At 40.6% G+C, this 26,962-nt stretch overlaps 1 protein-coding gene across 3 annotated transcripts in view; it reads left to right on the forward strand.

Moving 5' to 3' along the window:
• Nucleotides 1-449: 449 nt before the first annotated feature.
• The window catches only part of SLC30A5 (solute carrier family 30 member 5), a 36,873-nt gene continuing 10,360 nt past the window's right edge, over nt 450-26,962 (forward strand). Inside the window, exons 1-12 of one of the 3 annotated variants that reach the window (XM_010380211.2) lie at nt 450-848; nt 7,218-7,340; nt 9,789-9,855; nt 11,338-11,423; nt 15,100-15,187; nt 19,998-20,085; nt 21,278-21,354; nt 22,075-22,245; nt 22,765-23,053; nt 23,235-23,443; nt 24,083-24,240; nt 25,291-25,420. In XM_010380211.2, coding sequence (XP_010378513.1) covers nt 763-848; nt 7,218-7,340; nt 9,789-9,855; nt 11,338-11,423; nt 15,100-15,187; nt 19,998-20,085; nt 21,278-21,354; nt 22,075-22,245; nt 22,765-23,053; nt 23,235-23,443; nt 24,083-24,240; nt 25,291-25,420 — 1,572 coding nt within the window. In that variant the 5' untranslated portion in view covers nt 450-762. Of the gene's footprint in view, nt 849-7,217; nt 7,341-9,788; nt 9,856-10,684; nt 11,448-15,099; nt 15,188-19,997; nt 20,086-21,277; nt 21,355-22,074; nt 22,246-22,764; nt 23,054-23,234; nt 23,444-24,082; nt 24,241-25,290; nt 25,421-26,962 lie in introns of those variants that run through there. The other 2 variants (XM_030927654.1, XM_010380212.1) reach the window with 2 other exon arrangements.

The raw sequence follows: 26,962 nt of genomic DNA on the forward strand, positions 1-26,962 counted from the left end.
CTACTAAAAATGCAAAATTAGCCAGGCATGGTGGCACAAGCCTGTAATACCAGCTACTTGGGAGGCTGAGGCAGGAGAATCGCTTGAACCTGGGAGGCGGAGGTTGCAGTGAGCCGAGATCGCACAATTGCACTGTAGACTGGGCAACAGGAGCGAAATTCCATCTAAAACAACAACAACAACAAAAAAAAAAAACAGAAGCCCTAACGCAGAGGAAAAGATTGGTGAACTTTGTTTAATCACACTGGCTGTACATTTTCGACGCCTCCTCCCTCTGCGCTGCACGAATCCGCTGTACTTCTGACGGCCCATAGGTGGCACTGCAGGGACAGGAAAGTGCACCGGGAGCGCCAACCGGAGAGGCTGATAGGAGGCGGGGCTTCAATGCGCCACAACATGGCGGGAGGAGCCTAAGAAGCGGCGAGGAAAGGCAAGTGTTCCGCTTGCGCAGACGCAAGGCTGGGCACGCCCCTGGGAATGAGGGTTGCTGGGCCTGATGACGTGGCTTGGCAACGTCCCTACTGGCGCTGCCTCCCGGGAACCTGGCGCCGCCGGAACTGCCCGCGGCCTAGTCCCGACGCGCGTGTGCTAGGGGGCCGGAGCCGGGGACAGCGGCAGCGGCAGCGGCGGCCCGGCCTGCGGGAGCCCGACGGGGCAGCTGCCATGGGGGAGTGACGCGCCTGTGTCCGCTGTTCCGCGACAGCGGCGAGACATGAGGAGACCCCGCGGCAGGGGCAGCGGCGGCGGCTCGTGAGCCCCGGAATGGAGGAGAAATACGGCGGGGACGTGCTGGCCGGCCCGGGCGGCGGCGGCGGCGGCCTCGGGCCGGTGGACGTACCCAGCGCTCGGTAAGGGACCTATCCGAAAGGCAGCGACCGGCTGGGCCGCTCAGGATACACCTTCCCTGGCCTCCGTCCGGTCCCCGCTGACAGCCCGGGACGTCCCGGGGTCGGCGCGCCCTCTCCCTCTGCCTCCCTCCCCGCGCGCAGGCTGCCTCCGGGCTCCCTGGGCCCTTCGGGTGCCCGCTGCAGAATGAAGGCGCTAAAGCCAGAAAGCTTCTGCTTGAATTTCTGGGTTACAAGGCAGTCAGTCAGTCTTAGAACTGCCCGCCAGTTCAAGTGAGAGGTTTTTCTGATCTGTGAGAAGCCTTTCTCTTGGCTGTTTCTCCCTGAAATAGTCTGGTGACTACTTAACCTTTCTGACGTTTCCCTGCATAAATTAGGGGAAGGTGTCACCGTCATCTCTCGAGAGGCGTCGAAACCAAAGTACATACGTGAACTTGGATGTTCAGATTAACTGAGCACATCAAGGGTCCAGCCCTATTTCCTTTTTTTATTTTATTCTTAAGTAAGAAATGTGTCTTCGTTGTCAAAAAAAAAAAAAAAAAATCTAAACAACACAGCAATTCATAGAGTAAAAAGTGAAAATTCCCACTTCCTCTCTCCAATTCTCCCACTAACCCCAAAAGTAAGGGACCAACAGGTGCAGCGACCACTTTCGAGTATGTCCTTCCTAAGTTCTGAGATAGTGTCAAAGATACACAAAATATAGCCCTGCAATTTGACTGGAACTGTGTTCATTGCCTCCAGTTTTAACGAGTTCTTCTCATTCTGGAATAAAATACTTTCTTTGATATTTAAAGAAAGTGATAAATGTGATAAATTCTTTAGAACTGTAGTAATAGGCCGGGCGCGGTGGCTCAAGCCTGTAATCCCAGCACTTTGGGAGGCCGAGACGGGCGGATCACTAGGTCAGGAGATCAAGACCATCCTGGCTAACACGGTGAAACCCCGTCTCTAATAAAAAAATACAAAAAACTAGCCGGGCGTGGTGGCAGGCGCCTGTAGTCCCAGCTACTCGGGAGGCTGAGGCGAGATAATGGCGTAAACCCGGGAGGCGGAGCTTGCAGTGAGCTGAGATCCGGCCACTGCACTCCAGCCTGGGCGACAGAGCGAGACTCCGTCTCAAAAAAAAAAAAAAAAAAAAAAGAGCTGTAGTAATAGCATTGTAACGTAACCTTTTACGTTCCGCTCACCGCAACCTCCGCCTCCCCGGTTCAAGCGATTCTCCTGCCGCAGCCTCCCGAGGACGTGGGATTACAGACATAGGCCACCACGCCTGGCTAATGTTTTGTATTTTTAGTAGAGACGAGGTTTCTCCATGTTGGTGTGACTGATCTCTAACTCCCGACCTCAAGTGATCCTCCTGCCTCGGCCTCCCAAAGTGCAGGGATTACAGGCATTAGCCACCGAGCCGGCCCAACATAAGCATTTTTTATAAAAATGGAAGAACACCACATAGGACAGAACTTAAAGCAACTGCATTTTTGTAGCATAAATTTAATTTTCTAATCTATTTTGAGCATCTCATTTTGTAAATAACAGCATATCATGTTAATTATTGAGACATGACAACTAAATGCAGTAGGCAATTCTGGTCTGATTTGGTGGGGGGAAAGTGCTTTAAAGGACGTTACTGGGTCAATTGACAAAATTGTACTATGGACAGTAGATTAGATAAAAGTATCATATCAGGCCGGGCGCAGGGGCTCACGCCTGTAATCCCAGCACTTTGGAAGGCCAAGGCAGGTGGATCACCAGAGGTCGGGGGTTCGAGACCAGCCTGGCCAACATGGCGAAACTCCGTCTCTACTAAAAATAGCAAAAAAAAAAAAAAAAATTAGTTGGACGTGGTGCACGCCTGTAATCCCAGCTACTCAGGAAGCTGAGGCAGGAGAATGGATTGAACCCAGGAGGCAGAGGTTGTGGTGAGCCGAGATCGCATCACTGCACTCCAGCCTGGGTGACAGAGCGAGACTTCGTCTCAAAAAAAAAAAAGCATATCACTTAAATTTCCTGAAGTAAACAGCTCTGCTGGTTTTATAAGAGAATGTCCACGTTCTTGGGAAAAACAAGTATTTAAGGATAAAGAAGCATGAGGTGTGTAACTTACTGGCAAATAGTCCAGGGGGAAAACCTGTGTGTGTGCATTTAGAGAGAGAAAGAATAATAAATCACACGGGATGATACATTAACAATCACGGAGTCCAGGTAAAGGATATACTATTGTAACTTTTACGTAAACTGGAAATTATTTTTAAATGAGTAGTTTAAAAGTGTTATTTATTCAAGAGTGTAAAGCGTAATGTAGGGAAATGTGGTAAACAATCCTTTGCTATTTTATTTGTACTATTTACTTAGCAGAGTTGCCCTTCTATTGTAGTTTATTGCAGAACAAATTCAACTCAGGACTGGTTGAATTTTGATGAATTCCAGGTTGCAAGAGTTTTACTTTATTTCAGGTTGCAAGAGTAAAGGAAGGATGAGGTCCTGGATGGAAAATGTGGAGATTAAAAAGGAGTTTCCCCTCTTAACTCTGCCTCCCATTCTCTCATTTAACTCCAATATCCCAAAAGCCAGGCTTCCAGGAGGACCCTTCTGGAAAACTTACCAAATCTCCAGCAGTTGTCTAGGTATAAAGTAAATGTAGGCTGAAGCAGGAGGATCAGTTGAGCCCTAGAGTTTGAGACCAGCCCTAGTAACATAGTGAGACCCCCATCTCTACAAAATATAAAAATTAGCCAAGCACAGTGGCAGTGCGTGTAGTTCCTGCTACTTGAGAGGCTAAGGCAGAAGGATCACTTGAGCCCAAGAGGTCAAGGCTGCAGTGAGCTATGATCCCATTACTGCACTAGAGCCTGGGTGATAGTGCAAAACCCTGCCCCACCTTCCCCCCCCCAAAAAAACTGCAAAAAACCCACAAAAAACCAACAACAACAACAAAATAAAGCAAATGTATATGTACTAGAAAAAAATAGAACACAAAAAACACCCTTAGAGATTTCAGTGGTTTCTTCCCTTCCTTTCTTCCCTTTTTCTTTCCTTCTCTTCTTCCCTTTTTCTTTCCTTCCCTTCCTTCATTCCTTCCTTCCCCTTCCATTTCTTTCTGACAAGGTCGTTTCCTCTGTTGCCCACGATGGAGTGTAGTAAAATAATCGTGGCTCACTGCAATCTCAAACTCCTGGGCTTAAGCAGTCCTTCCACCTCAGCCTTCCCAGTATGTGAGATTGCAGGTGTGCACCATCATGCCCAGTTCATTCTTTACTTTTTAGTAGAGATGAGGTCTTGCTATTTTGCCCAGATTGGTCTCGAACTCTTGGGCTCAAGCAATCCTCCCACCTCAGCCTCCCAAAGTGCTAGAATTACAGGCATGAGCTACCATACCTGGCCTGGATTATTTGATTTTTAAAGTTCCAATTAATGAACTGTTGGGCTAAAAATGAAAAACCAGGCTAAGTAACCTATATTGATAAGCAAAATTATTAATAAGGAGACATTCCTAGTTCATGTTATGAAGGAAAAACAATGGCATCGATTTATCAGGAAGTGAAGATGGAGAGGAGAGGAAAGGGAGGCTAATTTTTAAAAACTTTTTGGAGAGACAGGGTCTTGCTATATTGCCCAGATTGGTCTTGAACTCCTGGACTCAAGTGATCCTTCTGCCTAGGCTTCCCAGGCATGAGCCACCATGCCTGGCCCATCCTCCCCACCCCCCAATTTATAAACCATTAATTCCCATTAACTAGTCTTGTCAAAAGTTATCAGTGGACTTTTCTGTGAAGGTTTAGAAAATTCCCTGGTTCTAAACGTGGTGGCTCGCGCCTGTAATCCTAGCACTTTGGGAGGCCAAGGCAGGTGGATCACCTGAGGTCAGAAGTATGAGACCAGCCTGGCCAACCAACATGGCGAAAACCTGTCTCTACTAAAAATACAAAAATTAGCCTGACGTGGTGGCAGGCATCTGTAATCCCAGCTACTCAGGAGGCTGAGGCAGGAGAATCACTTGAACCCAGGGGCAGAAGTTGCAGTGAGCTGAGATCGAAGATAATTCCCTGGTTCTCTAAACCTGGAATTACTGAAATTTGGATTTAGGTTCAAACCTGCCTCTTGGGCTTTGCCTACTGCCGTAGCTCGACAGTTCTCTGGCTAAAAAATAAAAAATCAGTGTGTAATTCAAGTTCAATTCATTCAATAAATACTCAAGTATCTACTATGTAGAAGGCACTATACAGGGGGTTTTAAACAACTCGGACTACCAGCTCATTTATCAGTTGTGTGACCTTGGGCAAATTACTTTTCTACGACTCAGTTTTGTGAAACAGGGATACCACTTCTTGGTTTGTAGGACTGTTCTAAGAATTAAATGAAATGATGTATTCAAAGCACTTGGAACATAGCAGGTGCCCAACAAATGTTAGCTGTGACCCTCTGCCCTTCCCCGCAAAGAGGACTTAAAGCAAAATAAACCTTTGTTTAAAATAATCCATGTTTGTAAATTTGGACATAAAAATACCCACAATTAAAGGACTTGTCAACTAGTTTTTGTTGCAGATTATAACTAGTATTTGATTTTTGGTCTATATAAAGTAAAACTCTTGCAACCTGGACTCCATCAAAATTCAACCAGTCCTGAGTTGAATTTGATTGATTCTGCAATAAACTACAATAGAAGGGTAACTCTGGTAAGTAAATAGTACAAATAAAATAGCAAAGGATTGTTTACCACATTTCCCTACCTGAGACAATACACCCTTGAATAAATAACACTTTTAAACTACTCATTTAAAAATAATGTCCAGTTTATGTAAAAGTCACAAGAGTAGTATATTCTTTGCCTGGATTCTGTAATTGTTAATGTATCGTCCCATGTGATTTATTCTCTCTCTCTCTAAATGCACACACACAGGTATTTTTTTCCCCTGGACTATTTGAGAGTAAGTTACATACTTAATGCTTCTTTATCCTTAAATACTTGTTTTTCCTAAAAACACGGACATTCTCTTATAAAGCCAGCAGAGTTGTCTACTTCAGGAAATTTAAGTGACCTCGCCAGAGGCTATGACTCATGACTCCTAATAGTCTTTGAGGAGAGAGTTGCCTCCCGGCTGGGCGGGAACCTGGGAATCTGATTACTTGGAAGACTTCCTCCTAGAGATCCTCTTCTTTTCAGCTTCTCATTCCCCTCCTGAGGTGTTTCCAATTCCTGAGCCTTTTTAGGACTCTAGGTCCAGTCAATTGACCTTTCAACCACAACTCTCACTGTAGTCACTTAACAAGGCAGAGGAGGCGCAAACCAAAGCCATTTACCATTCTTCCATTTCTTCCTTTATTGTGGTCTTTTCATTTCATAACAGAATTTAGTTTTTATTTAGTTCTCCTTATTTGTTTGGAGGAGTTACTAAGTTAGAAAGCAGATAACAAAATAGTCCAGCAACTTGATCAAGAAAATTTTCATTTTTTTGTTGGGCATTTTTTGTTAAAGTAGACTGTATCTATACATAATCATTCATATACATTGAAAAGAAACCCAAAATGTTGTGGTTGGTTGGTTTTTGTTTTGAGACAGAGTCTCACTCCGTTATCTAGGCTGAAGTGCAGTGGTGCAGTTTTGACTCACTGCAACCTCTGCCTCCCGGGTTCAAGCGATTCTCTTGCCTCAGCCTCCCAAATGGCTGGGATTACAGGCACCTGCCACCATGCCCAGCTAATTTTTGTATTTTAGTAGAGGTGAGTTTTCATCATGTTGGCCAGGCTGGTCTTGAGTTCGACTTCAGGTGATCCACCCACTTCGGCCTCCCAAAGTGCTGGGATTACAGGCATGAGCGCCCGGCCTGTTTGTTTGTACTTTGAGACAGGGTCTCACTCTGTCGCCCGGGCTGGAGTGCAGTGACACAATCACAGCTCACTGCAACCTCAACCTTCCAGGCTCAGGTGATCCTCCCGAGGAGCCAAGACTGCTGCCACGTGCCGTAATGCCTGGCTAATTCTTAGTATTTTTTGTAGAGATAGGCTTTCGCCATGTTGCCCAGGCTGGTCTCAAGCTACTGCACCTGGCCTCAAAATGTTAACAGTAGGTTGGGCACGGTGGCTCACACCTGTAATCCCAGCACTTGGGAGACCAAGGCTGGAGGATCGCTTGACCCAAGGAGTTCGAGACCAGCCTGGGCAACACATTGAGACCCCGTCTCTATGATTTAAAAAAAAAAGTCAACAGTAATTATCATGTGGATGGTGAGTTGTTTGGGGACTTTGTTTTGTTTCATCTTTTGTTTATGTATATTTCTAGGGTTTCTGTAATGACCTCGTTTAAAAAACCAGATTGATGAGTTCCTTGTAATTTCAATGATACTAAAAATTGTTTCTGCTTTTATTTTTCAGATTAACAAAATACATTGTGTTGTTATGTTTCACTAAATTTTTGAAGGCTGTCGGACTTTTCGAATCATATGATCTCCTAAAAGCTGTTCACATTGTTCAATTCATTTTTATATTAAAACTTGGGTGAGTGTGTGGATTTTTTTTCTTGATATTTTTTATTTCTTTGAAAATCCTGTTTTAACAGAGTGTCTTTAAGAAACTTTACATGCAATATTTTGTTTTGTTTGTTCCTCCTGACAAGTATTTGATAAATTTTTTTAACTGGGAGTATACTTAAGATTAGAGGTACAAAGAGACTGAAAAGAAAAGGGATTGTTGTGCTCTAATCACTTGCCTAAACACAGACTTTGATGAGATTTTTGCAAGTTGTTTTAATATCTGGCTTAATAGAGGATAGCCAGATTCTCATAAGTGCCTCAGCATTGAACCTGTTGCAGTATTAGCAATTTCGCTCTACACTCCTGGGAGAATAAGAGTGAAAGGGGCAGATAATGTCTTGGTATTTTTATGAAAATGCTTTTAACCTTGCTGACTTCCTGAAAAGGTCTCAGGGACACTAGGGATTCCTACACTATTTGACTGATACAACCCAATCTTCAAACAGGCACAGGGTGTTATCTGAGGCCTGTCCTGGAACAAATATTCCTTATTTTCTAAGTTAAACCATGGTTGGGCTGTGTTCACTACATAATCCTTTCTTAGTACAGTCCTCATACAGTATGAACATGAAATTATTCTACTTATAAGAAATGCTTTTTTTTTTTTTTTCTTTTTTGAGACACAGTCTCACTCTGTCGCCAGGCTGGAGTGCAGTGGCGTGATCTTGGCTCACTGCAAGATCACTGCCTCCCGGGTTCAAGCAGTTCTCCTGCCTCAGCCTCCCGAGTAGCTGGAACTACAGGTGCTCACCACCATGCCCAGCTAATTTTTGTATTTTTAACAGAGACAGGGTTTCACCATGTTGGCCAGGATGGTCTCAATCTCTTGACCTTGTGATCCGCCCGCCTTAGCCTCCCAAAGTGCTGGGATTACAGGCATGAGCCACCACGCCCAGCCTACATACAAGAAATTCTGAATAAAGATTTCTTGGATCTTGAGATTGATAGTGACCACCCTCTCTGTTAATAAAAACCTATTAAAGACTCTTGGGAGTCAGCTGGGCACGGTGGCTCATGCTTATAATCCCAGCACTTTGGGAGGCCGAAGGGGGTGGATCACCTGAGGTCAGGAGTTGGAGACCAGCCTGGCCAACATGGTGAAACCCCATCTCTACTAAAAATACAAAAATTAACCGAGCATGGTGGCACATGCCTGTAGTCCCAGCTACTAGGGGGGCTGAGACAGGAGGATCGCTTGAACCTGGGAGGCGGAAGTTGCAGTGAGCTGAGATTGCGCCATTGCACTCCAGCCTGGGCAACAGAGCGAGACTCTATTTAAAAAAAAAAAAAAAAAAACACTCTTAGAAGTATAATTTTGGTAATTTGGGAAATAGATTATTGATTAAGAAATATTAAGCCACTGGTTATGTGCTTTTTTTATTTATTTATTTATTTTGAGACAGTCTGGCTCGGTTGCCCAGGCTGGAGTGCAGTGGCTCAGTCTCAACTCACTGCAGCCTCTGCCTCCTGGGTTCAAGCAATTCTGCCTCAGCCTCCCAAGTAGCTAAGATTACAGGTGTGTCCCACCATGGCTGGCTAATTTTTGTATTTTTTTTTTAGTAGACACGGGGTTTTGCCATGTTGACCAGGCTGGTCTCCAACTCCTGACCTCAGGTGATCTGCCCACCTCAGCCACCCAAAGTGCTGGGGTTACAGGCTTGAGCCACCGTGCCTGGCCAAGTTGTGTGCATTTTTATACAACTGTTTTGGCAATGTGAAAGGTAGGGATGTATAATTAGTAATTTCTTCATTTTCATTATACTATTTCAAGATTTATTACTGAATTTTAGAGAAAATAGGAATTATTTTCTTTGGTATTTTAAGATATAAAAAAAATTGTGACTCCTTTTGTGGCTTGTTAGCTAGTTCTGAAGACAGAAAATAAGAGTTCTCGGCCAGGCGTGGTTGCTTATGCCTGTTTTCGCAGCAGTTTGGGAGGCCAAGGAAGGCAGATCAACCGAGGTCAGGAGTTCGAGACCAGCCTGGCCAACATGGTTTCAACAAGGTTTTGTAGAAAAAAACCTTCAACAAGGTTTAGTAGAAACCCCGTCTCTACTAAAAATACAAAAAATTGGCTGGGCGTGGTGGCGCGCGCCTGCAATCCCTGCTACTCAGGAGGCTGAGGCAGGAGAATTGCTTGAACCTAGGAGGCGGAGGTTGCAGTGAGCCAAGATCGCGCCACTGCACTCCAGCCTGGCAACAGAGCAAGACTGTATCTCAAAAAAAAAAAAAAAGTTCTCTAAATGTTGAAAAGGAGTTGTACTAAAATGAGTATAATTCTCCAGTATGATTTATTCAGAGGATAACACTTCAAGTTCTGGCATATTTGTTTAAAATAAGTGTCTTTACTTAAAACCATATCTTGTGTTTAATATTGATTAATATTAATATATTAATGTTTCAATATTTACAGGACTGCACTTTTTATGGTTTTGTTTCAAAAGCCATTTTCTTCTGGGAAAACTATTACCAAACACCAGGTAAGATCTTTGCAGAATCTTTTATTCCTAGCAGCTTCTCGTTTAGTGGGCCAGGATGCAATGCTTATTTTTTGATAATGGGTACTTAATGAATAATTTAAGATATGCCGAAGAACAATTTTAGAGTTAACTTGCTCTTGTCTTTTCTGAATGGAGACTTTAAACCATAAAGTACTAAGATCATGAAATGTTTTTAAAAAAACAAGAGGCTAAAAAAAATTATAAAGCATTCATGTAATTGTTTTCTTCAGTACACAGTTCTTATTCTGAAAGATTTACAAATTGGACATGAAAGCATGCCCAAGAGCCTAGTACAAATGTCACTGGAAAGCTGACAAAGCATAGGGGTTAAGAGTGAGGTTTCTGGAGTCAAAGGCGTGTTCTGTCTGTCCTCCTTACTGACCCTTACTTTGGGCGAGTTACTTGATTTCTCTCTACCTTAATTTGCTCACCTGTAAAATGGTGATAATAGTAACTTCCTAATGGAACTGTGAGGAAGAAATGAATTAATACTTATGAAGTTTTTGGAATGATGCCTCATCATTGTGACAGTGTGACACCCTCATGATCATTGTCACTATTCTCTTTAGGCAGCTGTGGTTCATACTAGAACTGTCCTACATTTTGCATAATCATCTCACATCATCACTTCTTTAGGCAGCAGTTATACCATACTACATGTTTGCTTTATGCCATGACTTACAAACCTGTGTCATAATTTTTTTATTAGAAAGACAAATTTAAGTACTTCTGTTTCAGAGACGAAGAACATTTTTCAAAATAGGATTAACAGTGTAAGCCCCATCTTAACATTTTTCTCTCCTTTCAGATAAATGGATCACTAAAAATTCTTGGTAGAAAAGAATTTAAAGACAAAAAGTTAAATGATCCTAGGAAACTAGTGAGAAACTGAGAAATCATAAAACTGTACTCTGAAGAAAAAGATTTCAAAATGTACCAGCAGACAAGAATATAGATAATGGAAAACAGAATACTGTCCCTTTTTTTTTTTTTTCTTTTGAGAAAGAGTCTTGCTCCATCGCCCAGGCTGCAGTGCGGTGGCACAATCTCGGCTCACTGCAACCTCCGCCTCCCAGGCTCAAGCGATTCTCCTGCCTCAGCCTCCTGAGTAGCTGGGATTACAGGCACCTGTCACCACACCCAGCTCATTTTTGTATTTTTAGTACAGACGGGGTTTCACCATATTGGCCAGCCTGGTCTTGAACTCCTGACCTCAGGTGATCCACCTGCCTCAGCCTCACAAAGTGCTAGGATACAGGCATGAGCCACCGCACCCAGCCCAGAATACTGTCTTGGAAATCTAGACTCAGTCAAGGGATCTTATGTGTTCTACTTAATTTCAAAATACGTAATTATTTCACCTTTAAAATATTTGTTTATTTTCTGTATTTTATTTAAAATTGGGATATATAGCAAAATATATGTGACTGAAGTTTTTAATTTTTTTGTTTCCATTTATAGTGGATCAAAATATTTAAACATGCTGTTGCTGGGTGTATTATTTCACTCTTGTGGTTTTTTGGCCTCACTCTTTGTGGACCACTAAGGTAAATAAAAATGCATATTTTGAATGTGTGTTTGTATTTCTTCATTTTGAATATTGTTTTTGTTCCACTGTGTTTTATGTCAAATATTTATCTGTGCAAATGTGTCTGGCACTTTTATAACATCAGAGAGAATTCAACAAATAGAAGAAACCTGTTGAGTTTCTGGACTAGTTCTTTGGTGAATACCATTAATAAATTTATTCATGATTTGTCATAGCTGTTTTACTAGTTAGAATTCCAAGTTTCAGAAAATTTTTAGCATATACGGCTTTTTAATCATTTATTCGTGATCCCTGTTAACAGCTTAGAAGCTATAATAAAAGGTCTGAAGTGGTAAATAAAATCAGCCAATAAGAAGGAGAACAAAATCTCTAAAAGCACTCATTTTTTGCACAGTTTTGCAAGTACTCTCATAAATAAACGTCTCAGAAGTAGTATATCAGTTATCAGATTAAATGCGTGGTGGATAAAGTAAACTACTCCCATTTCGTATTTCCCTAGGTATATATAGATTAGTCTTTTTCTGCAAGTGGACTGGTTTAAGGAGGAAATGCTTAGCAACCACTTGATAGGAGTTGTGTCATGCAGCTGTGTATGAGCATTCTTTTAACATTTCCCCATCTGCGAAGGATTTTACTTAGTGAATAAGTGTAAGAAAAAAATGCCTTGCCATGAGAGTGAGAGGTAAGGAGTGAAATGAAGAATGTTCTTGACCCAGCACTGTGGCTCACACCTATAATGCTAGCACTTTGGGAGGCCAAGGGGTGGATCATTTGAAGTTAGGAGTTGGACACCACCCTAGCCAACATAACGAAATCCCGCCTTTATTAAAAAATATACAAAAATTAGCCAGAAATCACTTGAACTCAGGAGGCGAAGGTTGCAGTGAGCCAAGATCACACCACTGCACTGCAGCCTAGGCAACAGAGCGAGACTCCATCTCAAAAAAAAAAAAAAATGTTCTAAAGCAGGGATCCCCCACTCCCTGGCTACAGACCAGTATGGCTTCGTAACCCAATAAGAACCAGGCCACAGAGCAGGAGGTGAGCCATGGGGGAGCAAGCATTACTGCGTGAGCTCTGCCTCCTGTCACATCAGCACTGGCATTAGATTCTCATAGGAGCACAAACCCTATTGTGAACTGTGCATGGGAGGGATCTCGGTTGTATGCTCCTTAATGAGAATCTAATGTCTGATGATCTGAGGTGGAACAGTTTCATCCTGAAACATGGCCCCACCACTGCTGTCTGGAAAAATTATCCTCCAGGAAACCAGACCCTGGTGCCAAAAAGATTTGGAGACCACTGTTGTAAAGGATCTCAGTCAGAATAGTGGGGTAGACAGAGTGGAAAGTGAAAGGTGAGAAATGTGGAAATGCCTTGTGAAAAGTCCTTTCCCCTCTCATGGCCAATAGAATAGCTTCTGGATTGGGATCCCTTTGACTTGTTTGCTTTGTACGTTGTCAGATGCAGAGTAGGTATAATTGGAAATGTCCTATCTCTAGCCGCAGCTGCAGCTTGGAGGGGTGAGAAAGCTAGCTGAATTTCCTAGCGTGGGAAGAGGTTTTTCACCTTATGCTTGAATATAATTGAATATGATTGAGTGCTGCTGTTGCTTATCATCTGCAATATTTTAAATTTGTTATTCATGAAGTTATGTTTTGGTTCTTGTGTTACTATATCACTGTCCTTTTGTGTTACAATAAGGAGGGAAAGAAGAAGTACTTACATTTTTACTTGGCTCCCTATTTAGTCATCTAGCTCCTAACCTTATCACTACCAACACTGCCCTCTCATTCTTCTACTAAAACCATCATGCAGTTTCTCAATTGCAAAATCTTTAATCCCAGCACATTGGGAGGCCAAAGTGGGCAGATTACTTGAGCCCAGAAGTTCGAGACCAGCCTGGACAACGTGGCAAAATCCCATCTCTACAAAAAATACAAAAAATTAGCCAGTCATGGTGCTGCGTGCATGTGATCCCAGCTGCCCAGAAGGCTGAGGTGGAAGAGATCACCTGACCTCAGGAGGTAGAAGCTTAACCTTAGCATACTTTACTCTTTTGTAAAAACAGCTTAAAACATAAACACATTGTACAACTGTACAAAAATATTTTCTTTATGTCCTTATTCTATGACTTTTTTCTGTTTTTAATTTTTTTTCAACTTTTTTTGTTTTTTTGGAGACAGGATCTTATTCTGTTGTTCAGGCTAGAATATATGGCACAATCTTGGCTTACTGCAACCTCCGTCTCCTTGGATCAAGGGATCCTCCCACCTCAGCCTCACCAGTAGCTGGGACTACAGGCACCTACCACCACACCTGGCTAACTTTTGTATCTTTTTTGATAGAGAGCAGGTTTCCCCATGTTGCCTAGGCTGGTCTCAAACTCCTGGGCTCAAGGATCCACCCTTCTCGCCCTCCCAAAGTGCTGGGATTACAGGCATGAGCCACTACTCCTGGCACTTTTTTGTTAAAAACTAAGACATGCACGCATTAGCCTATACCTACACAGGGTCAGGATTATCAATATTACTGTCTTCCACCTCCACATCTTGTCCCAATAGAAAGTTTTCAGGGTTGGTAACATGCAAGGAATTGTCATTTCCTATAATAACAATGCCGCCTTCTGGGATACCTCCTGAAGGACCTGCCTGAAGCTGTTTTACAGTTAACTTTTTTTTTTTTTGAAACCACTATTTGAAGTCAAAGGATATAGTTACCTTTGTTTTTGACAAGCAAAAGTACTACATTCTAAAGTAATTAAAAGTGTAGTACAATAAACACCTAAACCTAAACCAGTAGCATAGTCATGTATTATCATTATGCAGTCTTATGTTCTGTATATAATTGTATGTACTGTATTATATGACTGGCAGTGCAGTAGGCTTGTTTACACCAGCATCACCAGAAACACATGAGTAATGCGTTAACGCTAGGTGATTGGAATTTTTCAGCTCCATTATAATCTTACGGGACCACCATTGTATATATGTGGTCTATCATTGACCAAAATGATGTTATACAGCACATGGCTATACGTTGCCTGTAAATTTTTTTTTTTTTTTTTTTTTTTTTTTGAGATGAAGTCTTGCTCTGTCACCAGGCTGGAGTGCAATGGCCCAATCTTGGCTTACTGCAACCTCCGCCTCCCGAGTTCAAGTGATTCTCCTGCCTCAGCCTCCTGAGTAGCTGGGATTACAGGCCCATGCCACCATGCCCAGCTAATTTTTGTATATTTAGTAGAGACAGGGTTTCACCATGTTGGCCAGAGTGGTCTTGATCTCTTGACCTCGTGATCCGCCTGCCTCGGCCTCCCAAAGTGCTGGGATTATAGGCGTGAGCCACTGCACCCAGCCACATTGCCTGTATTTTTTGGCTTACTGCAGACAGTGCTGGTATGAGCAACCTTGTAAGTCTTACCTGATACATATCTATACAAGAATAAGAAATCTGTATGACGTAATTCTATGAGGGGTATGATTGGGTATTTATAGCTTCAGTCTTTCTAAGGTAGATAATGCCAAACTATTTTCTAAAGCGGTTGTACCTATTTATTTTTCTTATGTTTTGTGAAATCAAGGGGAAATGTTTTTCTTTCTCTAACTCTAGTTGAATTCATGTGTCTTGATAAAGATAAATTACATTTCATGAATGATAATGTTTTATTTTTGTAGGACTTTGCTGCTATTTGAACACAGTGATATTGTTGTAATTTCACTACTCAGTGTTTTGTTCACCAGTTCTGGAGGAGGACCAGCAAAGGTAGAATTTTCCATTATCAGTTACTTGGAAATGGAAAGTATGTATGTCACATATTATCCAAAGGAATAAAATCTTATCTTTTACCATTTGAAAGAATGCAGGGAGGCTGAGCGTGATGGCTCATGCCTGTAATCCCAACACTGTGGGAGGCTGAGGTGAGCGAATTACATGAGGTCAGGAGCTTGAAACCAGCCTAGCCAACATGGTGAAATTCCGTCTCTACTAAAAATGCAGAAATTAGCTGGGCATGATGACGGGCACCTATAATCCCAGCTACTCTGGAGGCTGAGGCACGAGAATTGTTGGAACCCAGGAGGCGGAGGTTACACTGAGCTGAGATCACGCCACTGCACTCCAACCTGGGCGATAGAGTGAGACTCAGCCTCAAAAAAACAAAAACAAAAACAAAAAACAAAAACGGGCTTTTTCTGCTAGTTTTACATTTTTCTTACAAATTTTTTTGTTTTTGAAGAATTCTGTAAGTTTACAAAAATAGATGTTTGTAAAAATATAAAATAATCTGTAGTTGAAGAAATTTATGAACATGAAAACAGTGGAAAATGATCTTGAAATGATTATAGATTCCTAGGAGGTTGCTAAAATAGTACATAGAGGACCCTCACCCTTCATTTAGTTTCCCCCAAAGGTAACTTCTTAACCAAATCAAGTACACTATCAAAACCAGGCAATTAGACCTAGTATTTCATATCACAATAGGGTGACCATAATCAATAATAATTTAATTGTACATTTAAAATAACTATAATAGTATAATTGAATTATTTGTAACACAAAAGCTAAATGCTCGAGGGGATGGATACCCCGTTTTACATGATGTGATTATACACATTGCATGCCTATATCAAAACATCTCATGTACCCCATAAATACGTATACCTACTATGTACCCACAAAAATTAAAAAAAAAAAACAGGAAATTGAAATTGGTGCAATCCATAGACCTTACGCAGATTTTACCAATTTTACATACAATTGTGTGTGTGCATGTGTGTATGTATGCATGTAGGTCTATGAAATTTTGTCGTGTGTAGATTTGTGTAACCATTACAAGCAAGACAGACAACTGATGCATCACCACAATGATCTCTTTCATGTTGTACTCATGCACCTTTCCCCCAAACCCCCCTACTCATTCTTTTTTTTTTTTTTTTTTTTTTTTGAGATGGAGTCTCGCTCTGTCACCCAGGCTGGAGTGCAGTGGCCGGATCTCAGCTCACTGCAAGCTCCACCTCCCGGGTTCACGCCATTCTCCTGCCTCAGCCTCCCGCCCCTCTACTCATTCTTAAACCCGTAAATCATTTTTGAAAAATAACTAAAACCTTGTTAAACTTAAATTATGATGAACATTTATCTAACATTTTGCCACCTAAGCATTCCTATTCATCCTAAGTGATTCAAGTATTATCCTTTTGTTAAATGAGCTACCAGTCTACAGTTCCAAACTGTTAGAACTATACAGTGGTTCTGTTTTACCAAATTAAACACTTCCTTGATGGATCTGACTGGCAGACCCTGACTGAACGACAAATGCACTCAGACACAGGTATTTAGTGAAGGAGTGGGCTAGGGGACCAGGCCACTTACAGACCCTAAGGAGGGTGCTATAAAGAGTCAGCAGCTGCGGCTCTGTCAAGCTTGCGCTGCGGGCATTTATTCAGTATAGATTTAATGACAAAGGCTTTGAATCAACGTGCTTTGTGGGTAAATAACATTGCTGATCCCCTACGTAGAGAGCAGTCTTGAGTGCAAATGATCAAAGGTCGGTTTTAGGACAACATGAGTAAACAAGGTATTTAGATAAACTCCTGTACATTCCCTTGTATCTAAGCCTTAAGCTTTTAGGCTTCTGATAAGAGAATCTGGCTGCCTTCAGTAAAAGTATCTCAAAACTTGCAAAACCCCCTGGCCTTCCAAGAAGGTTTGCTTCTATTCCTGTAATTTCTCCCACTACCAAGACCGATCTCCCACACTTCCTGTGCATGGTACATTTTCCTAGACATAGAGGAAAGGATACATAAAGACAAATACAGTGTAATAGTCCCTAGTCTGAAAGGGACTTTCAAGCAAAGTAGTGGAGGGAGATAAATGAAGTAATGAAGTGAACAAAGTAATATGCCAAGTAGAGCAGAGTAAAAGAATACTCTGCCTGCAGATTTCAAACTGAGTCATTAGTATTAAAGCAGGGGCCACTGTTTAATCCTTTCCCCTCACTAATAGAGTACTCCAAAATAAATTTCACGGATTGAAGAGCTTTGTGAGTTTACAAAATAGACATTTGTAAAAACATAGAATAAAATATGTAGATAGAGAAAATTCTGAGCATGAAAGTAATGGAAAAAATCACAAAGGGAAAACTGACTATATTTGGCTTCATAATGATTATAAACTTAACGTATAACAGAAATCGGTATGTAAACAAAAAACTAACAACAACAAAAATTGCCACAAATAAGTTTTACATTTCTTTCAAAGTATAAATCACCCATTTCAGTTTTAAAAATGTTTAAGATCCTTGGCAGGAAATCAGCAAAAAACTGGGAATGACAACTCACAAAAGAAATAAAAATGACTTGAAAACATTAAAAAAAAAGTTTTCCTCCTTAAGTAACTAGAAATGAGAGTGTTCTCATTAGTGTGAGAAATGGATCAGGGCATCAGTCCAGGACTTGATGATTGTTTTTTCTTTTTCTTTTTTTTTTTTTTTGAGATGGAGTCTCACTGGATTGCCCAGGCTGGAGTGCAGTGGCACCATCTTGGCTCACTGCAACCTCCACCTCCCAGGTTCAAGCAATTCTTCTGCCTCAGCCTCCCTAGTAGCTGAGATTACAGGCACATGCCACTACACCCAGCTAATTTTTGTATTTTTAGTAGAGACAAGGTTTCATTATGTTGGCCAGGCTGGTCTTGAACTCCTGACCTTGTGATCTGCCCACCTTGGCCTCCCAAAGTTCTGGGATTACAGGCGTGAACTACCACGCCCGGCCTTTTTTTTTTTGAGACAGAGTTTCACTCTGTCACCCAGGCTGGAGTGCAGTGGCACGATCTCGGCTCACTGCAACCTCTACTGCCCAGGTTCAAGCAATTCTCCTGCCTCAGCCTCCTGAGTAGCTGGAATTATAGGTACCTGCCACTGCACCTGGCTAATTTTTGTACTTTTAGTAGAGACGGGGTTTCACCATATTGGTCAGGCTGGTCTTGAACTCCTGACCTCGTGATCCACCTGCCTCAGCCTCCCTAAGTGCTGGGATTACAGGCATGAGCCACCGTGCCCGGCCTTTTTTTCCTTAATTATGAGACTGAAGCATTACAGAATTCTCAGTTGCCTTCTTTGTTAACAAAATATTAAGTTATGTTCTCTGTATTTGATTGTTGTTGATGTTGCCATATCCTAACTCAGTGAAAACTTAAGAAATTTTAAATTACATGGTTTTTCTTATGTGTAGCATACTGAATTTTGTTGTAATACCACACTAACAGAGAATTTATCCATTATAGTGGTAATCATATAATGAATAGAAGAGTATCCTCACTTTGCATTGTAAACTTTAATAGAAGTATTATACTTCCATTGTAGGTATATATAATACACTTATGTATCCATATATAATAGGTATTCTACAAGTATATGTATCATACAAGACATGTTATACCTGTAAATTTGTAAATATAGAATGTATAGTAATGCTATTTAGCTAGGCACAGTGGTTCATGCCTGTAATCCCAGCACTTTGGGAGACCAAGGCGGGCGGATCATGAGGCCAAGAGATCGAGACCAGCCTGGCCAACATGGTGAAATCCTGTCTGTACTAAAAATGCAAAAATTAGCCAAGCATGGTGATATGCACCTGTAATCCCAGCTACTCAGGAGGCTGAGGCAGGAGAATCACTTGAACCCGGGAGATGGAGGTTGCAGTGAGTTGAGATTGCGCCACTGCACTCCAGCCTGGGCAACAGAGTGAGACTCTTCTCAAAAAAAAGAAAAAGGAATGTATAGTAATGCTATTTAGATTGCTCTTGAAGCTACCCTTCTGAAATATTTACATAAACTAAGCTAATAATTTTCTTTTATGAAAACCTTTTTCCTCAACCTGGACAGCATGGCTAGACCTGGTCTCTACAAATAAAAAATTAACCAGGCATGGTAGCACATGGCCTGCGGTCCCAGCTGTTTGTTAGGCTGAGGCAAGAGGATCACTGGAGCCCAGGAATTGTAGGCTGCAGTGAGCTGTGTTCACACCACTGTACTCCAGCCTGGGCGACACAAGACCTGTCTGGAAAAAAAAAAAAAAATTTCCCTGGAATGAGAACATAAATTTTAAGTTTATCAGCTTTTTAAGTACTTTATACTTTACTAGATCTTAGAAATGACTTTGCTGGTTTTACCGTGCCCTCTGGATTATTTTTCTGTAGAGGAGTAGTATCTAGAATATTCTTTATTCCTTGCATATTGTAGAGTAAAACAAGTTCCTACTGTTATTCTTTAGCTACTTGGGCTTTTCAACCAAAAGTAAAGTAGCATTTAGGAAGGTTGATTCTGTAAACAGTAACAATTAGTGCACAGTAATATGTCTAGCCATGTTAGCAAAGAGATAATCAACGTTATCATTATTTATATCTCTTTGATGTCTTACTGCTAATACTGTAAGCTTATCTAAGAGCTTTAATGTCAGATGTTTTTTCAGTTTTTTAATGCATTTTTGTAAATGCTTACTTGAGAAAATGTTTTTCTACGGTCTTAAAAATCAACCCTTGAAAAAGTCATCCTTGATGTTATTTTCTTTATTTTCAGACAAGGGGAGCTGCTTTTTTCATTATTGCTGTGATCTGTTTATTGCTTTTTGACAATGATGATCTCATGGCTAAAATGGCTGAACACCGTATCCTTTTGGAATAGATCAGAGTTGTTTAAAGTCTTGCAGAAAACTAGACGGCTGGAACAATGGAAAAAGAAAGGATGAGTGAATTAAACTGATCAATGATGAATGAAACTTTCATAGATTAATGTAGATATTCTAAATCAGTATTCAAATAATGAACAAACTCATTATAAGTTAAATATTTTATAGCGTCTCTGTATCACCTACAGTACCCTAAATTTTCAGAAAGGTAGGGACATTGAAAGAATATTTTGGAATGTCCTGGTGCTGGGGAAAAAAAAAAAGGTGATTTGCCACTCAACATGTTTGCTCCCTTATAATTTAACAATTTAAATGCTCATAAATGAAAACCCTTTGGTATCTTCTTGCCTGAAAGAAAAAGTTCGAATTCCCTTACCTAGTATTCATTGTCTTGCTCTAAATTATTATCTCTAGCTCAGCCCCAACTCTTCTCTTGTAGAAACCCAACTCTCTAGTCAAATATATCTACTCATTTTACTCTACAGACATGCCTTTTTTCTATTTTCTATTCATACATCCTTACCCACTCCATCCAGCAGAACTCCAAGCACCAGTTTTTATTCTTCTATTACTGATACTACTGCGGTAAAACTTACTAGTAAACTAATAATAATTTTCGTTGTTACAATGAGGGAGAAGAGTATGACTTTGGAAAAGCTCCAGGTTGCTTGTGATACAACCTCTATTCCCCACCCTCTTTTGCTTGTCACTTACTCTGCTAAGATTTATGTGGTCAGTGACTTAGAAGACAGATTTAGGACTCATTTTACAAGTCAGTTTTAAAGGGCAACCTTAATTCTACTGGACAGGAGTGGTCCAGGGAGATTCCATGCTCTTGTACCTTTGTTGTACTTAAAGTATGTATGCAATATGTCTTTTAGAGGTTAACTACTAAAATCTGGCAAGTTTATCTTAAGCACTATTATAATTGTTTTGGAGACAACAAAATAAATACAGGCATTCCAATTTATAAATGAGGTCCTGGAATTAAATGTTAGATTGTTTTATTTTGTTTTGTTTTTAAGTGAAACACATTATTGAAAGTAATTAGGTCTGGGGCCCCCAGATCAGTCTATATGCAATCCAAAATAGTGTAACTAAAATTTCAGGAGAACTTCAGGTGTCAAAGAGTGACTTTTTGGAATTTTTTCCTTTACTTCAACTCACTTAGCTGAAGGACATCATGACAGTGCTCTAACTCATATGCTTTACACAGCCATTGCCTTCTTAGGTGTGGCAGATCACAAGGTATGATTTATTTGTTCTTAACAGGATCAAAAGATTCTGAAAAGTTGTAGCAACTATAACTTTAAAGGTACATTTAAAATAAATTATCAGCTGGGCCCAGTGGCTCACGCCTGAAATCCCAGCACTTTGGGAGGCTGAGGCAGGTGGATCACCTGAGGTCGGGAGTTCAAGACCAGCCTGACCAACATAGAAAAACCCCGTCTCTACTAAAAATACAAAATTAGCCAGATGTGGTGACACATGCTTATAATCCCAGCTCCTCAGGAGGCTGAGGCAGGAGAATCACTTGAACCCGGGAGGCCAAGGTTGCAGTGAGCCAAGGTTGCGCCATTGCACTTCAGCCTGGGCAACAAAAGTGAAACTCTGTCTCAATAAAAAAAAATTACCGTTAATTTATAACATTGCCTGCCATTTAAGTAGTTAAGTAATTCAGTATATGGGAAAAATATACTAGTTCCATTTCTTTAAATATTATGTTAGCCTGGTGTGGTGGTGTGTGCCAGTAGTCCCGGCTACTTGGGAGGCTGAGACAGGAGGATCTCTTTGATCACAGGAGTTTGAGGCTGCAGTGAGCTGTGATCATGCCACTATACTTCAGCCTGGGTGACAGAGCAAGACCCCGTCTCTGGGGAAAAAATACAAAACAAAACATCATGTATTTAAGGATTGACTATTGAACTGTATGTGTTTCTAATGAGACTTATCTAATTTTACTCACAGGGTGGAGTATTATTGCTAGTACTGGCTTTGTGTTGTAAAGTTGGTTTTCATACAGCTTCCAGAAAGCTCTCTATCGACGTTGGTGGAGCTAAACGTCTTCAGGCTTTATCTCATCTTGTTTCTGTGCTTCTCTTGTGCCCATGGGTCATTGTTCTTTCTGTGACAACTGAGGTAAGATAAGAGCAAGAATTTATTGCTATTAAATTGCTAGTTAAATGAATTGCTATTAAATTTTTAGTTCACTATATTCAATAAATTGTATTTTAATTTGAGGTTGAAAGTGGCTTAAATTGTCTTTGCTTTTTCTTTGTAGTTTTTTTTTTTTTAATTTGGAGTTAATTTTATTGTTTATAGAAAATACAAATCAAAGGCTATTACATTTATATATCCCTCACATTCCTATGGCCCAAAAGAATCATTTGAAGAAGCAGCAATTAACCATGTGTTAGGCTTAAGGATTGTGTGTCGCCTAGTGTTTATCGAATGATTACACAATAGTGCTTTTGTTTTTTAAAACTTTGGAGAATACTGAGAAAATGTACCAATATCTTACAGCTTTTATATGTTGGCATATTATGAATCATATTGAATCATGCGGTTATTTATATATTAAAAGATTAACAGAAACATCTTGTAAGATGTGAACTTTATACATGTATAGTCTTGACAATTCTTTTTTTTAATTTCTAGAGTAAAGTCGAGTCTTGGTTTTCTCTCATTATGCCTTTTGCAACGGTTATCTTTTTTGTCATGATCCTGGATTTCTATGTGGATTCCATTTGTTCAGTCAAAATGGAAGTTTCCAAATGTGCTCGTTATGGATCCTTTCCCATTTTTATTAGTGCTCTCCTTTTTGGAAATTTTTGGACACATCCAATAACAGACCAGCTTCGGGCTATGAACAAAGCAGCACACCAGGAGAGCACTGAACACGTCCTGTCTGGAGGAGTGGTAGTGAGTGCTATATTCTTCATTTTGTGTAAGCATTTTCCCCCTTGTTTTTATTTTAACAAATTTCTATTTACAGATTTTGATGGTCAAATCATTTACTTAATTTGGGAAATTTTTCAGTGCTTGCATTTAGTGCTGACAGTTACTGTGTTGGTTTTGGTAGCTTAAACTTCTAAAATTTAAACAATATTCTTTTTTTCTCTTTGTAGCTGCCAATATCTTATCATCTCCCTCTAAGAGAGGACAAAAAGGTACCCTTATTGGATATTCTCCTGAAGGAACACCTCTTTATAACTTCATGGGTGACGCTTTTCAGCATAGCTCTCAATCAATCCCTAGGTTTATTAAGGAATCACTAAAACAAATTCTTGAGGAGAGTGACTCTAGGCAGATCTTTTACTTCTTGTGTTTGAATCTGGTAAGATTTTTAAATGTTAATTGGCATATCCTAAAAGCATAATATTTTAATTTTGATAGTTCTTGTATAAGTTTAGTACTTCCCAAATTTCTGATAATAAGATGGGCTAAAATTTAAATTTCTTCTAAGTATAATAGCAAGATTACAAGATCATATTCAGACTACTTAGGCAATTCTTAAGTCATGTGCCACCATGCCCAGCCATTTAAGCAAACAATTTGTGAGGCATTTCAGAAGCATTGATTTGGTATGTTCCTTCAAATCAGTAAATATAGTAGCATTTAAAGAATTCTAATAACTTACAGGATCTCACTATTAGCAATCAGTGTTACAAATCACCTATTGCTAACATTTTATAACCTAGTTTATTATTTTTTATAGACATATAAACCAGTTTTAAATAGTTTGTAAAATGGATTTATCTAAGTTTTTTACAATTTAATAGTTTGTAAAATGGATTTATCTTAGTTTTTTACAATTTGTGTGAAATAGGGTTTCTAATATAAGTGGTAGTTAAATAACTAAACAATTATAGCAGATCTTCAAGTAAATTTGGATAATTAAGGGTTAAAATCCTCCTAACTGAAACATAGTTCCCAACATACTCCTCCCTTTTTTGTGTGTGTGTGATATTTTTAGCTTTTTACCTTTGTGGAATTATTCTACGGCGTGTTGACGAACAGTCTGGGCCTGATCTCAGATGGATTTCACATGCTCTTTGACTGCTCTGCTTTGGTCATGGGACTTTTTGCTGCCCTGATGAGTAGGTGGAAAGCCACTCGGATTTTCTCCTATGGGTAGGTACATTGACTATTGAGGTGGTATATCTTAAGTGCAAATTCCATGTTAAGCAACAGAATTATATTACTTATATTACTTTTAGTACAAATAATTTCCAAATCTTCATTTTTAAAAAATGTGAAATAAATAAGGGATATTAATTGGGCATTTGATAAATACTGAATGGAATTAAGCTCAAAGATTATGCTCCCTTGGCTGAGCACGGCGGCTCATGCCTGTAATCCTAGCACTTTGGGAGGCCAAGACAGGCAGATCACCTGAGGTCAGGAGTTCGAGACCAGCCTGGCCAACATGGTGAAACCTCATCTGTACTAAAAATACAAAAATTAGCCGGGTATGGTGGCACGCACCTGTAGCCCCAGCTACTCGGGAGGCTGAGGCAGGAGAATCTCTTGAACCCAGAAGGCGGAGGTTGCAGTGAGCCAAGATGGCATCACTGCACTCCAGCTTGGGCAACAGAGTGAGACTATGTCTCAAAAAAAAAAAAAAAAGAGGCCGGGCGCGGTGGCTCAAGCCTGTAATCCCAGCACTGTTGGAGGCCGAGACGGGCGGATCACGAGGTCAGGAGATCGAGACCATCCTGGCTAACACGGTGAAACCCCGTCTCTACTAAAAATACAAAAAACTAGCCGGACGAGGTGGTGGGTGCCTGTAGTCCCAGCTACTCAGGAGGCTGAGGCAGGAGAATGGCTTAAACCCGGGAGGCGGAGCTTGCAGTGAGCTGAGATTCGGCCACTGCACTCGAGCCCGGGCGACAGCGAGACTCGTTCTCAAAAAAAAAAAAAAAAGAGAGACCGTAAAGAAGGACTTTGATGAATATGTAAAATTTTAACAAACAGATATATATATATATAGATATATATGTCTATATATATCTAGCTATATGAAGGACCTTCCAGGCATTAATATGATATTTAAAATATTGCTAACTTTCTAATATTATTATTTAGTAGTACGAAAATTTGGACTTGTTTCCTTATTTATAAAGTTTGTACTTTAAAAATATTTGCCATTTTTCTTTTCTGAAAAATGTTCTATGTTTTTAGGTACGGCCGAATAGAAATTCTGTCTGGATTTATTAATGGACTTTTTCTAATAGTAATAGCGTTTTTTGTGTTTATGGAGTCAGTGGCTAGATTGATTGATCCTCCAGAATTAGACACTCACATGTTAACAGTAAGTCTTCTTATTTTCCTATTTGAATTTCTAGTCATACTTACATAGTTTTTTCTGTCCTGAAGTTTAACTGTTTGTAGTTATTACTCTAAGAAGATTTTATTTTATTTTTATCAATATGACTTCCTATCTTGCTGTTCACATTTATACTGCTTCCTCTTAGAAATTCTCTCTTTTTTTTTTTTTGAGGCAGAGTCTCTGTTTTCCAGGCTGGAGTGCAGTGGCACGATCTCAGCTCACTGCAGCCTCCACCTCCCAGGCCCAAGGGATTCTCATGCCTCAGCCTCCCGAGTAGCTGGGATTACAGGCATGTGCCACCACACCCAGCTAATTTTTGTATATTTTGTAGAGACAGGGTTTCGCCATGTAGACCAGGCTGGTCTCGAGCTACTGACCTCAAGCCCTCCCGCCTTGGCATCCCAAAGTGCTGGGATTACAGGCATGAGCCACTGTGCCTGGCCAGCTGTAGCAACTTTTAATGTTCTCCCTCTACCACCAAAGCTTTACATGTGCTGTTTCTTGTAGTTGGCATGTCCTTTCCTTACTTCTGCCCTTCATCCTCCATCAAGATTTTGCTTATGTGTCTCCTCTAATGAAATACTTTTTTTCTTTTTTTTTTTTTTTTTTTTTTTGAGACAGGGTCTTGCTCTGTCACCCAGGCTGGGGTGCAGTAGCACAATCTCGGCTCACTGTAACCTCCACCTCCCGGGTTCAAGCGATTCTCCTGTCTCATCCTCCTGAGTAGCTGGGACTATAGGCGCCCACCACCACGCCTGGCTAATTTTTGTAAATGCTTTATTTTAATCCCCCTCTTATCTCCTCAAAGTTTGTTAGATTCCTTTTCTCAGTATTCTCATTATGTTCTGTGCATTCTTCTTTTAGCAACATTGAGTTGCAGTTGTTTAATTTGTCATTCTTCCACAATTAAGATATATAAGTATCTTCAGGACCTGAATTACGTATTATTAACTCGTAAGTTCTAGCACCTGGCTTGTCATAGAAAATCAGTTGTTAAATGACTAAAAGCAGCTCTGAGTCTTGCTGGTGGAAGCATATGTGAGTAAAATGTTTCTAGAATAAGTTTGGAAAAATAGACTTTTTTGGATTTTTAAGAGCTTGTATCCTTTGACATTTAATATTTATCATACATAAACATTCACACAAACATATAGAAGTACATGATCAGTCCGGGTGCGGTGACTCACACCTGTAATCCCAGCACTTTGGGAGGCCGAGGTGGTTGGATCACCTGTGGTCAGGAGTTTGAGACCAGTCTGGTCCACATAGTGAAACCCCATCTCTACTGAAAATACAAAAATTAGCCGGACGTGGTGGCGCACACCTGTAATCCCAGCTAGTTAGGAGGCTGAGACAGGAGAATCACTTGAACCAGGTGGCAGAGGCTTCAGTGAGTCCAGGTTGTGCCACTGTGCTCCAGCCTGGGTGACAGAGAGACTCTGTCAAAAAAAAAAAAAAGTAGTACATGATTCATTGTACCCTTATTTATAATAGTGAAAAAATGGAAACAATTCACTGTCCACC

The sequence above is a fragment of the Rhinopithecus roxellana genome, chromosome 3, assembly GCF_007565055.1.
Source record: "Rhinopithecus roxellana isolate Shanxi Qingling chromosome 3, ASM756505v1, whole genome shotgun sequence".
Lineage (NCBI taxonomy): Eukaryota > Metazoa > Chordata > Mammalia > Primates > Cercopithecidae > Rhinopithecus > Rhinopithecus roxellana.